Source organism: Balaenoptera musculus, chromosome 4 (assembly GCF_009873245.2).
Source record: "Balaenoptera musculus isolate JJ_BM4_2016_0621 chromosome 4, mBalMus1.pri.v3, whole genome shotgun sequence".
Lineage (NCBI taxonomy): Eukaryota > Metazoa > Chordata > Mammalia > Artiodactyla > Balaenopteridae > Balaenoptera > Balaenoptera musculus.
The window spans coordinates 84,753,610-84,766,938 of record NC_045788.1 but is presented as its reverse complement, the minus strand read 5'-3'; the positions used below and the strand labels follow the sequence as shown (position 1 = coordinate 84,766,938).

Genomic DNA, 13,329 nt, shown 5'->3' with positions numbered 1-13,329 from the left:
TCCAGTATTGTCTCAGTCACTTGCCTGCCCAACTGCTTCCTTATACATCATCTTCCAGGCTTAACGAAGGACTTTTAATTCTTCAAGCAATGCTCCCTCTTGCCCCTGGACCTTTGGGCATTCTTTTCCCTCTATGTGGAATGTTATTTCCCTGTATCTGGCTAATTTCTATTTTCTTTCAGGTCTTAGCTTCTTTCGGAAAGAATTTCCTAACCCCACTCCCATCCAGTGTCAGACTTTGTACTCCTTCCTGTGTACTCCCACAAACCTTGGATGGTCTCTATGATAGCACTTTTCACAATGGATTGTTGAACTTCTAAAGTGGGGCACACCCAGCCTTGCCTCCCCACCCTGCCTTAAAGGTGATTTGAAAGAGGTATACAAAGCCATAGGATGAATGGACATGCCTTCTTAGTGTATCAGAGTCACTGAAAGGTTTGAAGGAGAAAACATTTTAATGCGTATTAGTTTCATATGAGAAAACTCTATTATTATTATTAAGGATGCAGTGTTTGTGAATTTTATGATAAACACACTATTTCCAAGGAATTTCTCTTAACATTATGTCTCATTTCTCCTGCCCAGACACTCCTGCCTGACACACACACTCACCTGCACACACACACACACCTACCTGTGACATTCACTTCCCTCTGCCCTTAACTTCCCTCTGCCCTTAAGGGTATTTCAGTCTCCACTGACACTTTTTAGGGAAAGTTTGAAAGTGGTTGCTAAATGGTACTGTAATCATGTAATCACAAGCTGACTCCAGTTTACTCCACTGGAATGTGAGCTCTGTGAATACAGAAACATGGCTATTTTCTCCGCTGTTGTCTCTCCAGCATCTCCAAGCATAGTTTGTAGTACCTTGGAAGTACTTCATAAATCGTTATTGAATGGGTAAAAGGGGATTGACTTAACACCTTAACAAAAGTCTTTGTTTATTAACCTCTGTAACAAGAGGAATTTCTTAGATCTTATTTTTTACCTCAGAAGACAACTTTCAAAGTGTTTATATTTTTCTTTTAGCTTTAATTCTTATATTGTCCTTTCATAAACTAATTTATTTAAGCATTCAGAATATCATTAGTACTATTTTATTTATTTTCATATTCCTCTTCCCCAGTTACCTTATGGAATATACTTTCACTTTTTGCTATTAAAGATGATAGAAATGATTAATTTATAATAAACAACATATACTGCTATAGGTGGAAACTAGGGGAGCAATTGTTATATATCTATCTGTATATCTGTCTTTGTAAGTATATATATAGATACAGATGACAGTATTATAAAGTGCTTTTGTTCTTTAACTTGTATTTCTGTGTCACTTACCTACTTTATTTATTGGTATGTATTAACGAGTAAAGTAATCAGTGCTTGTTTAATTTGTGTAGATGTGTACAGGGAGGAACTACTGCAATCCCTGGGGCTTTTGGCTGTGGAAAGACAGTGATATCGCAGTCTCTATCCAAGTATTCCAACAGTGATGTGATCATCTACGTAGGATGTGGTGAGAGAGGAAATGAGATGTCTGAAGTCCTCCGGGACTTCCCAGAGGTCTGTATCTATAAAGCTTCCAATACTAATCTAGAGAAAATACCACTAATCAACTTTAATTGGCAATTAATAAAGCTTTATGTTGGATCTGGAGCAATGCTCTCATTTGTCAAGGATCTTTTAAGGAATTTTCTAATTATATCTGTGATTCAGTTTGTATACTCAAGGAGAGGAATTTGAATTTTTCAGTCAAACACTTGAAAGTTTCTTTTTGTGGTCTGGTGATTTTCAGTTATTGGGAGAAAGATACAATAGGCAAAATATTTATAGGTGTGAACTTTACACAGCCTTTATATGATCTACTAGGTTACTGTAGTAATATTCCTTTTTCCATAAAAGAATGGACTTCATTTATGAAATGGAAACACTGGCTGTTTTCTTTACAGCACAGTGGGAGAGAGGGAAGAGGTTGGAGTGATGGGGAATACAGATTATAAGAGGGATTAAATATAAACAAGTTGTGAAAAGGGGACTGAAATGTTCTGGGGATCACTAATAGATTATTTGCCTCTAGCTCACGATGGAAGTTGATGGTAAGGTAGAGTCAATTATGAAGAGGACAGCGTTGGTAGCCAATACCTCTAATATGCCTGTTGCTGCTAGGGAAGCCTCTATTTATACTGGTGAGTATATGAATTGGAATAAAAGCGATTAACATATCTGTTCGTAAGTTTAAAGCTAGCACCAAACTTTTTCTTTTCCAAAGAACTTTTCTTTCATTCTAAAGTACCTTCATACATACAACCATGTTCCTAGAATATTTTTTTTAAATATTTCACATATTATTATATCTTGAGAATATGTCAGTTTAAGACGTTAATAGAGCTGCCACAATCTTTTTGATGACTTTAAAATGATGTATCTTCTACTACTGGTTTTTTTTTTTTCATTACATGTTTTATCATTGCTCTATCTCTGAATATATCTGTATCTCTGTAACTTGAATTATCAGCTTTGAACTGTAATACTTTGAATATCAGTATGTTTATATATTATCTTCCATCTTTGCTCCCACTTCCATCCAGCTTTTGGTGCTTTGATTTCTACATATTCAGGATTTATAATGTTCGTATTCTGTTCTATAACCATAAATCCAATATTTGTATTAGCCTTAGACCTAGTAAAATGGAGTCATGCCCACTGGCAGTCCCTTGACTACAGTTTTTCCATTTGTTTCATGGTTGGACAAAATTTGAATTCTTGTTTCTTTGTAAGTCTGGGTTTTTTCAGCTGCCTTTAAATTTTAACAGAGTATAAAATTTTTTGATCAGTATTTCTTGCCTAGAGGACTCTTATTTCAGCATTAAGTGCTGGGGAGAGATCTGACGCTGGCCTACTTTTTTTCCTTTTATAGGTGATTTTTCTTTTTACCCAAAGGAATGTCTCTTTAACTTTGAAGTCTTCTTCTTTTTTTTTTTAATTTATTTTTGGCTGCATCGGGCCTTCATTGTTGGGTCTTCATTGCTGCACTCGGGCTTTCTCTAGTTGCCACAAGTGAGGGCTACTCTTCCTTGCATTGCACGGGCTTCTCATTGCAGTGTCTTCTCTTGTTTTGGAGCTTGGGCTCTAGGTGCGCAGGCTTCAGTACTTGTGGCACACGGGCTCAGTAGTTGTGGCTCGTGGGCTCTAGAGCTCAGGCTCAGTAGTTCTGGCACACGTGCTTAGTTGCTCCGTGGCATGTGGGATCTGCCCAGACGAGGGCTCAAAACAGTGTCCCCTGCATTGGCAGGCGGATTCTTAACCACGGCGCCACCAGGGAAGTCCTAACCTTGAAGTCTTATAACTTGATTAGGATATATCCCAGTATTGATAGTTCTGATAATTTTTTCCTGAGACATAGTGAACCTTTTCAATCTATGAATATGTCTTTTATTTTGGAAAATTTTTGAGAATTGTTTCTGAAACTTTTTCTCTTCCATTATTGTTATCTTCTTGAAGCTAAACATATAGCGTCTCCTTTAGCTGTTTCCATATGCATCATTTCCTCTCTAATTCTTTTTATTTAGCCTTTTATCCATTTTTTCACAGGGTAATCAACATGTATTCTTTGTATTGCTTCCAATGAAGACTTTATGTCCTTCTAGCTCTTTGCTGAGTTCTGCTGGCTCATGAAACATCTTTCGTGATCTTACTGTATATTCCTTGAGATTTTTATTTTGTGGTAGGATACAATATTAAGATTTTCTTTTATTAATTAATTGTGGTCACAGTTTTCATTTGTTTCTTGGCAGGTTCATTGTTGTACTCTGCTCTTCTGGCTCTTTTTTTCTCCTTTTATTTTTGTTTAGTTCCTGTGCTGATGTTTATTATTACTATTACTCATCTTTGCAGGAGACGGGAGGGAATGGTTGTTACTATGGTCCAGGGTAGCAGGAATTCTTCCTGGTAATCTGTGAAGTTTGTTACAGCATAGAGTTGTGTAAGTTATTTTACTTTTTCTTTCCTGCCAGCAAAAATCCGCAGCTACAAGGCCACTTACAATGAATTCTTTCTCTTCTACCATGCCTCATTCACTGTTTACTTACTGAAAAGGAGTGCCTTCCTTTGTTTTATTTGTCCCCATCTCTCTACTTCCCCTTGATGCCAAACTGGGTCCAAGGAACCCCCACCACTAGCCCTGTACCCCTTTTACTGTGTTCCAGACAATGGATTCTTGGTTTTGCCCCTCAGGATGTACCTTCTAGTTTGCAAAAGCTTAATCTGAGATGTGCAGCTTCAGGTGAATTCTTGGTGTCTTTCCACCCCCTTGTTTGTTTTTTATCTCATTTAGTTGGCTTTCCTCATTATTTTGTTGTGAAGCTAAACATGGCCACTAGTTTTTGACAGTGGAGTTTGTGTTTCTGTATTTCTTGTTCTCCTTGTCTGGTGGTTACTCTTATGAGAAGAAGGAGAAAGTGACATATTCACCTACTATTTTAGGACAAGAAGTCTACCTACTTCTTTTAAATGGCTGCACAGTATCCCTTTGTATGGATATATCATAATTTATTTAACCAGCATCCGTTTAGGGGGCACTTGGATTATTGATAATTTTTTTGCTCCCACAAACTTCACACCATAAAACATTCTTAAGCATGTTTTTTACACTGTGGCTTTGTATGTTTTATGCGCATGTTTCTTTGTATTTTTGTCAGGTAAGTTCTTAGAAGTAAAATTGCTAAGAATACAACTGTTAATGTAGATTTTAGTTTCTAATAGCTCTTCAAAAGGAATAACAGTGGACAAGATTTCTGCTTCTTCACATACTCACCAATGCTAATTTCTTCAATGCTTTCTTATGATAATTATCATACAGAAAAGTGAGAAGACTATTACAGTGAATTCCCATGTACCCCACACCTAGATCTGACAATTAGCATTTTACTGTCCCTACTTTATTAGATGCCTATTCGGTCTGTATTTCTTACAGTGAGCTAGCATCTTTTCTGTGTGTATTAACCATTTGGAAACTGCCTTCTGTCCATTTTTGTATTGGTAGTAGTTGTTTATCATACTGATTGGTAAAGTTCTTTGAAATCAGTCTTTCATCTGTTATGAGTTGCAGATATTGTCCTAGTTTGCTTATCTTTTTTTTTTTAAATTATTTACTTTTTTAAATAAATAAATAAATAATTTATTAATAAATAATTATTTTAATAAATAAATAAATTATTTATTTACTTTTGGCTGTGTTGGGTCTTCGTTTCTGTGTGAGGGCTTTCTCTAGTTGCGGCAAGCGGGGACCACCCTTCATTGCGGTGCGCGGGCCTCTCACTATAGTGGCCTCTCTTGTTGCGGAGTACAGGCTCCAGACGCGCAGGCTCAGTAGTTGTGGCTCACGGGCCTAGTTGCTCCGCGGCATGTGGAATCTTCCCAGACCAGGGCTCGAACCCGTGTCCCCTGCATTAGCAGGCAGATTCTCAACCACTGTGCCACCAGGGAAGCCCCTGGTTATCTTTTGATTTTTGTCTGAGGGTTTGTTTTTTTTTCTTGTAGGCACTGATATCTTTAGGTCTATGAAAGTGGTCTATGAGACTTCTTTGAGATTTAGTCATGCGTATCTGTCTCTTCTATCAAGTCTTTTTAATAAATATATACACACAGGCATTAGTGAATGTTATCACAGAGACATAGTGTGCTTGTATAAGAGAGGATCTGATTCTACCATCAGATTGAAATATGTGATAATTACTGTGTTTTTTAAGCCTTAATAATGATAAGTGGTATTTCTTAAAGACTTTGTTCCTTGGATCATATTTTGGAAACCTAAGTCAGTATTTTTTATTCTGAAGGATGTAATATGATAAATAGTAAAGTTCTGAGTTTTCCAGCAACTATTTTGTTTTACTTATATAAGCATCTGTTTCTTTACTGGTAAAATAAGGGAATTAGGGCAGTAGATTTGGGGATGCTTATGAGGTAGCAACAAATATACATTTCTAATATGTTAGAGTTGTATAGTACTTTGTACTTTGCAGAGGGCATTTATAGAAATCATTTCATCTGATATGTATAGATAGATAGGGTGAGAGTTATTTTCACAGATTAGGAAACCACACTGGGAAAATGAAGTTATTTTGCTAAGATTAATGACAGAATAGAAAGTAGAACCCAGGACTTCTTTCTGTATATTAGCTTCTTCTAAATGGTTTACTGTATGTGATTTTACAAGAGAGGACCCAATCTGCATAGCAGAATGGCTGGATAATGAAGATTATTACTCACGTTAATAACATTTGTTACTTTTGAAAAATAACCAAACAAGCTAATTAGTTGAGGATTTTTTGATGCCTATGTCTAATTATCTCAACAAAAAATGGGAGGAAAGTCTTTTCCTACTTTTAAAAATGTATACTAGGCTATGATAAACCCAAACATGTAATTGCTCAATATAATAGATGTTTGTTTCAGATGATCAGGGCAGTCTTCATTATTCTATCATTTTTGGGCTGGGACGCAGGCTGAAAAGAGCTCTTTCATTTCGACACATATCTTCCATGGGTCCTGGGAGTTCTCGCCCTCTCAGTAAGCCAGACGGAAGAAGTAGCATGGAAGGATGTGTGGCTTGCCTGGTGGTGGAACACATGACTCTTACATTCCATTAGATAGGGGTCAGTTACTTGCCACATCTAAATGCAGAGGAGACTAGACAATATAATTCAGCTGTGCGCCCAAAAGAAGCAGCACAGATTATGATGAACAGCTAGCAGTCTTAGGAACTTATTGCTTTACATTTTTCTTGAGGGTGAAAAAGTCAGGATTACACTTTATAGGATTATAACTTGTAATATTCTTCCCAATTTAGGAATTACACTGTCAGAATATTTCCGTGACATGGGCTACCACGTCAGTATGATGGCTGACTCTACCTCTAGATGGGCTGAGGCTCTTAGAGAAATCTCTGGCCGCTTAGCTGAAATGCCTGCAGGTAAGTCTCTGTATTGCTTATTACATAAGCAAGACTGTTAGGATTTGGGGACTGGCTTAGAACCTCTCTTTAAAACTTCTTTTCATTTTTCAGATAGTGGATATCCTGCATATCTCGGTGCCCGTCTGGCCTCATTCTATGAGCGAGCTGGCAGAGTGAAATGTCTTGGAAATCCTGAGAGAGAAGGGAGTGTCAGCATTGTAGGAGCGTAAGCATCAAAACTGTACTTTTCATAAGAAAAAAGGTTATTTATTTTAAAGAGACAATATTTAGCCCCCCTGAGAGCAGTGATTCTTAACCAAGGTTGCACTCGAGTCATCCAAGGAGCTCTTTAAAATGCACATGTTTAGGTCATCTCTACATGTTCTGGTTCTATAGATTTGACTTGACTGATTTATTATATTCAAGTCACGATATCCTAGAAATAATTTAGAAAATTATAGACATGTTAAGGTAAGACTGTATCATGATAAAAACAATGTGAAGATTCACGATCCCCACATAAAGCCATACTTTGTTCTCAGACCTTTTCCTTCCTTCCTGCTTCATCTGTTTGATTAGAATAGTGAAACAGATTATAATTAAATCTGTCTCATTTCTCAAACTAGAAGGTGTTTAATAGTTGTCATTCTTAATTTTCAACTTAGTACTGGTTTTTATTTAAGATTTTTGTATAAGATTTTCTTTCCAAAGGTCATATTTCTAAAGTTATTTACATTAAAATTGACTTGCAAAAAATTGCTTTTATTTACAAGTTATTTTCCATAAGCATTTCTAATGACTTTTTCTTCTTTTAAATTTAGAGTTTCTCCACCTGGTGGTGATTTTTCTGATCCAGTTACATCTGCTACTCTTGGTATTGTTCAGGTATATCTTTCCCTAGTGTAGTCAGCTTCTGAGCCCCATCCCACCCCAGGCTGTCCTCATGTTATCCGCATCATCATTGTGAAGTATTTCATTTGGTCACTGAAGAGTAGGCAATGGTAAAGTCTGTTTTAGCAACATTCTTACTACTGAAAGTCTTCAGTGCTGTCTGTTCTTTCTTAGCTCTTTATCTAGAGTTTATAATAGACTTAATATCTGTTAAGTGGAAAATACATCTGGGTAGCCAAGTTTTATTCGTGTTAGAGTAATACTACACTTGGAGTTAGAGTAACCCTAGGAGTAGAAACAAATGGGCCCAAAAAGATACAATGGCAAAAACCCCATAGAAGTTTCTCCTCGTGGTATGGTCCAAGGCAGGTAACCCTATCAGAGGGCAGCTCTTTTCCATTCCATAGTAATCCAGAACCAGGGCTTCTTCCACCTTGGGCTCCACCTAACCTGGTAATTGTCTGCATCTGGCTGGTACAGGGGGACTGTGTAGAAGGCACACCTACTTTGGGCTCAGGCCTGGTCACTCCACTCGTTCTGTTAGCCACACCCAGACGAAAGCAAAGCTTGGAAAGTGTAGTTTCTGCCTAGGCAGCTTCCCAGTGACAAGGGCATGAATTCTAGTGGATAGCCAGCTAACTTGGCCATTAAAAGTAAGCCTGGGAGGGGTGGGTGGGACGAACTGGAAAACTGGGATTGACCTGTATACACTAATATGTATAAAATAGATAACTAATAAGAACCTGCTGTATAAAAAATAAATAAATAAAAAATTTTTAAAAAATAAGCCTAAATGAAAGATGTATATAAATCAGAGCTATAATTTTTTTAATGTTGATATATTTATAAGCATATGTATTATTCATATGGGAAAAATAGAATATTTGCCTATATTTTGGTCAGTTTCAGATAAAAGGAAGTGGCAGAGGCTAAATTTACAACTTTCAAGATGTTTAACCTTTGCTAAAATTTTGAACTTTTAATTACAGGGAAATGGGGAGCAAAGTTAGGAAAGCATAAAATACATATGAATATTTGGCCTTGGAAAAATGACTGTCAGATCTTTTAGGATTGGCCCTTAATGATAGGGAACTGAATTTATTCAGAACATTTAGAGGTTTTCATTAAAGTGAAGTATCTATCTTAATAAGCATTTTCTGGTTCATCTGTTTATATCGTACTGTCGTAATCTTCAAAGGAGTCAGTTTTTTTGCTATCAGATTTGACATACTATTAAGGAAATTTTGATTTGTAGATATTACCCATACTGAAACTAAAAGAAATACATTTTCCTATTTGCAGTTTTATTCCATTTCATTTATACTTGTTATATACTAAAAAGATAAATAATTTGACCAGAAAAGTATAGAATTGCACATTTAGGACAAACAAATATATTTCAGTACTTCAAAAAAAATTGTTTTTAAGAAAAATTTTTATGTTTTGTTTTTGATTTTGTCTTTAAATCAGGTGTTCTGGGGCTTAGATAAGAAACTAGCTCAACGTAAGCATTTCCCGTCTGTCAACTGGCTCATCAGCTACAGCAAGTACATGCGTGCCTTGGATGAGTACTATGACAAACACTTCACAGAGTTTGTTCCTCTGAGGACCAAAGCTAAGGAGATTCTGCAGGAAGAAGAAGACTTGGCAGAAATTGTACAGCTTGTGGGAAAGGTAGGTTGTAAAATCTTGTGGAAGACAGGTCTGTGAGTTGCACTGAAGCTTTTTAAGGACAAACAGAACCTTGGATATGCAGATTCTTGCTGGGAAAATGAGTATTTATTAAATATTCTTTAAACGAATAGAATTTTAGATTATTCCTTTATCCAGCAGATATTTGAGGGACCTGCTTGTGTTGTGGAAAGTAGAAAGATGATTGGTGTTTAGATTATTATTGAATAACAAACCACTTCGACATTTAGTGGCTTAAATAGTGGTTTTTTGCTCATGGTTTTTGGGGTTAGTGGGCTCAGATGGGAAGTCTTGCTTGGGTCCCCTCATACAGTTTTTGCAGTCATATGGTGGCTGAGACCATAGTCATTTGAAAATTGCTTCCCTCACATGTCTAGTGCCTGGGCTAGGATGACTGGAATAGCTAAGGGTCGGCTGGGCATTTCTCTCTCTCTATGTGGTGTTTCAAAAAAAAATCAGCCTATTTGTGTACCCATGTTCATAGAAACATCTAAGCACTAAAAGGTGGGAGCAACCCAGATGTCCTTTGCAACACACTCGCGTGCACACACGCACACACACGCACACGCGCACACACACGCGCGCGCACACGCGCACACACACACAATGGAATTAATGTTCCATTTCAGCCTTGAAAAGGAAGGGAAATTCTAACACATGCTGCAACATGGATGAACCTTGAGGGGACATTATGTTAGGTGAAATAAACGAGTCACAAAAAGACAAATACTTACATATAATGTATCTAAAGTAGTCAAATTCATAGAAATAGAAAGTAGAGTAGTGGTTAACAGGGGCCAGGAGGGTGGAAGAAGAGTTGTTGTTTAATGGGTATAGAGTTTCAAATTTGTAAGATGAAAAGTTATGGAAATCTGTTTCACAACAATGTGAACATACTTAACCTACTGAACTACACTTAAAAATGGTTACAATGGTAAATTTGTTATATGTTTTTCACAACAAAATCCAAAAAAGAACATCAATCAGGAAGCAGTTATGAAATGAATTTATTAATGATAGGTGATCGTGTGTTGATTATGTGGTTTCTGCATGCTAACTGATTAGAACTATTGGTCCCACATTGTGGCAGTAAATTTCTAAAAATGTATTTTTTCCTCTTCTAGGCTTCACTAGCAGAAACAGATAAAATCACTCTGGAGGTAGCAAAACTTATCAAAGATGATTTCCTTCAACAAAATGGATACACTCCTTATGACAGGTAATCTAGCCTGATTTTCTTTTTTTAATTTGAGGATATCCTATCAAGTTTTGAAGAAGGAGCTGCCTACACATTAAAACCCTCCCCGCCTTTTTTTTCTCATACAGACACACTCTGACTCAGTGTATAGGTTTATTTTATATTTTCATAGCAGACATCTAGTGATCCAGTATGTTCCCTTATCTTGAGTTGGCTCATTTTCCCAGTTATGACAGTGTTTTCACTCATTATCCAGCCATCTTTAATTAGATTAAATTGTGGCTTAGTGTACGGAGCCTGGGGATCATTGCCTCTTTCAGAAGCTTTTCTCACTACCTTTTACCACAGCCCGTGCCTCTTCTACTCTTTTCCTAAATAATGTACTTTCGTGCCTCATTTCCCAAGAGTTCTATTCTTTATTTACTTATTTATTTATTTTTGGCTGCGTTGGGTCTTCGTTGCTGCACGTGGGCTTTCTCTAGTTGCAGAGAGCGGAAGCTACTCTTTGTTGCAGAGCACAGGCTTCTCATTATGGTGGCTTCTCTTATTGCAGAGCACAGGCTCTAGGCATGCGGACTTCAGTAGTTGTGGCATGTGGGCTCAGTAGTTGTGGCTCGTGGGCTCTAGAGTGCGGGCTCAGTAGTTGTGGTGCATGGGCTTAGTTGCTCCGCGGCATGTGGGATCTTCCTGGACAAGGACTCGAACTCATGTCCCCTGCATTGGCAGATGGATTCTTAACCACTGCGCCACCAGGGAAGCCCAAGAGTCCTATTCTTTTTCTTCCTACTGAAGTCCCTGTCGGATGTCTCACCAGTCCCTGCTACTCCTGCCCAGTGCTTGTTTTTCATAATTGTCTCTGCTACTTCCATGGCTTATTTAAAATTTCCCATTTCTTTTAAACTTTGATAATTTGAACCCTTTCATCATAGGCTAGTTTTTCTCCCGCAATCATATTTGGCCCCATATAAGTCTGAAGTGGAAACTGAACACATAGGAAGATTACCAGAATGTAGGACAAGCAGAAAATATGACAGTATAATCAGTAAGGCTCGTAAACAATCTGTATCAGGAACTTAAGAAGCTCAAGGAACCATCCACACAAAGATAACTCCACAAGGGGAAAATTATTTGAAAAGAGTGTAATAGAGAGTGTGCATGAAATTGTGTATGCAAATAAGTTTAAATGCGTTGGAAATTTGATTAGAATGCATGTGATCCAAGTTGAATATTAACTTCTGTGTCTTCATTATTAAAAGATATGGGTAAATGAAAATGAACACATTAATGGAGAAAGGGAATGCCTATTAACTTTAGGAAATTACAGTTCCCTGCTTTCCTATTATTTATTAAACCTTCACCGACTGTCACAAGGGAGTCTTTACAACTCAGTTATTTTACCATTTGGGTAACTGCTTTAACTGCACTGTACAAACACAAACCCTCAGAGAGTCATTAGATTGTAGCAGTACTGTTTCATTGTTCTTCCTGTTTGATTGTGTTAACAAAAATTAACGTCACTCTTTAAATAAAAGAATACATAGCTCCTTCTCTCCATCCACCCCCTATTCCTGAGACATCTCTGTCCAAAAACTCTGGTTAAGTATTATTGATCTTTTCCACTATTCTTTTTTCATTCCTTATGTATCATGCAATAAATATAAGTAGTGTGCATATCTAAATAAAGAAGTTAATGCTCTGGTATTTTACAGATGAAGTAAAAACTATGAACATGCTTTGGATTTTGTTTTTTTTTTTATTATTATATTTTTTTTTTTTTTTTTTTTTTTTTTTTTTTTTTGCTTGTGGCCTTTTTTCAAGTTTATTTGTTTATTTTTGCTGTATTGGGTCTTCGTTTCTGTGCGAGGGCTTTCTCTAGCTGTGGCAAGCGGGGGCCACTCTTCATCGCGGTGCGCAGGCCTCTCACTGTCGCGGCCTCTCTTGTTGCGGAGCACAGGCTCCAGACGCGCAGGCTCAGTAGTTGTGGCTCACGGGCCTAGTTGCTCCGTGGCATGTGGGATCTTCCCAGAGCAGGGCTCAAACCCGTGTCCCCTGCATTGGCAGGCGGATTCTCAACCACTGCGCCACCAGGGAAGCCCTGTTTATTATTTTGACTTTCATTTATCCTAGGTTCTGCCCATTCTACAAGACAGTAGGGATGCTGTCCAACATGATTGCATTTTATGATATGGCCCGCAGAGCTGTTGAAACCACTGCCCAGAGTGACAATAAAATCACATGGTCCATTATCCGTGAGCACATGGGGGAGATCCTCTATAAGCTTTCCTCCATGAAATTCAAGGTATATTTGTTTCTACCATAAACTTGTTTTAGTAGTAAGTGTTTCCTTTTGATTTTTAAAAATATTTGGGTCCCAAACCTGGTGTGTGAAACTGGCATTTATCATTTTCATACATGCTCGGGTTATGTAAAACCAGAAGAGACCTCAAAGCTATGTTCAAATAGGAATTCACATGATGAAGATTATAGTATGTCACGTCTAAAATAAACGCTGACGTGTTTTCCCTTTTGTCTTAACTGCCAGGCAATTTAGAGCTAAAATCATTGCTAAGCAGCAGTTACCTTACCTCAAGTGCCT

At 37.4% G+C, this 13,329-nt stretch overlaps 1 protein-coding gene across 4 annotated transcripts in view; it reads left to right on the top strand.

Moving 5' to 3' along the window:
- Window positions 1–13,329, top strand: part of ATP6V1A (ATPase H+ transporting V1 subunit A) — a 66,353-nt gene that overhangs the window by 49,336 nt on the left and 3,688 nt on the right. For all 4 annotated transcript variants that reach the window (XM_036851454.1, XM_036851453.1, XM_036851456.1 and 1 more), the window contains 8 exons: window positions 1,401–1,563; window positions 2,078–2,186; window positions 6,848–6,970; window positions 7,064–7,178; window positions 7,774–7,837; window positions 9,314–9,517; window positions 10,660–10,754; window positions 12,861–13,032. In XM_036851454.1, coding sequence (XP_036707349.1) covers window positions 1,401–1,563; window positions 2,078–2,186; window positions 6,848–6,970; window positions 7,064–7,178; window positions 7,774–7,837; window positions 9,314–9,517; window positions 10,660–10,754; window positions 12,861–13,032 — 1,045 coding nt within the window. The remainder of the gene's footprint in view (window positions 1–1,400; window positions 1,564–2,077; window positions 2,187–6,847; window positions 6,971–7,063; window positions 7,179–7,773; window positions 7,838–9,313; window positions 9,518–10,659; window positions 10,755–12,860; window positions 13,033–13,329) is intronic.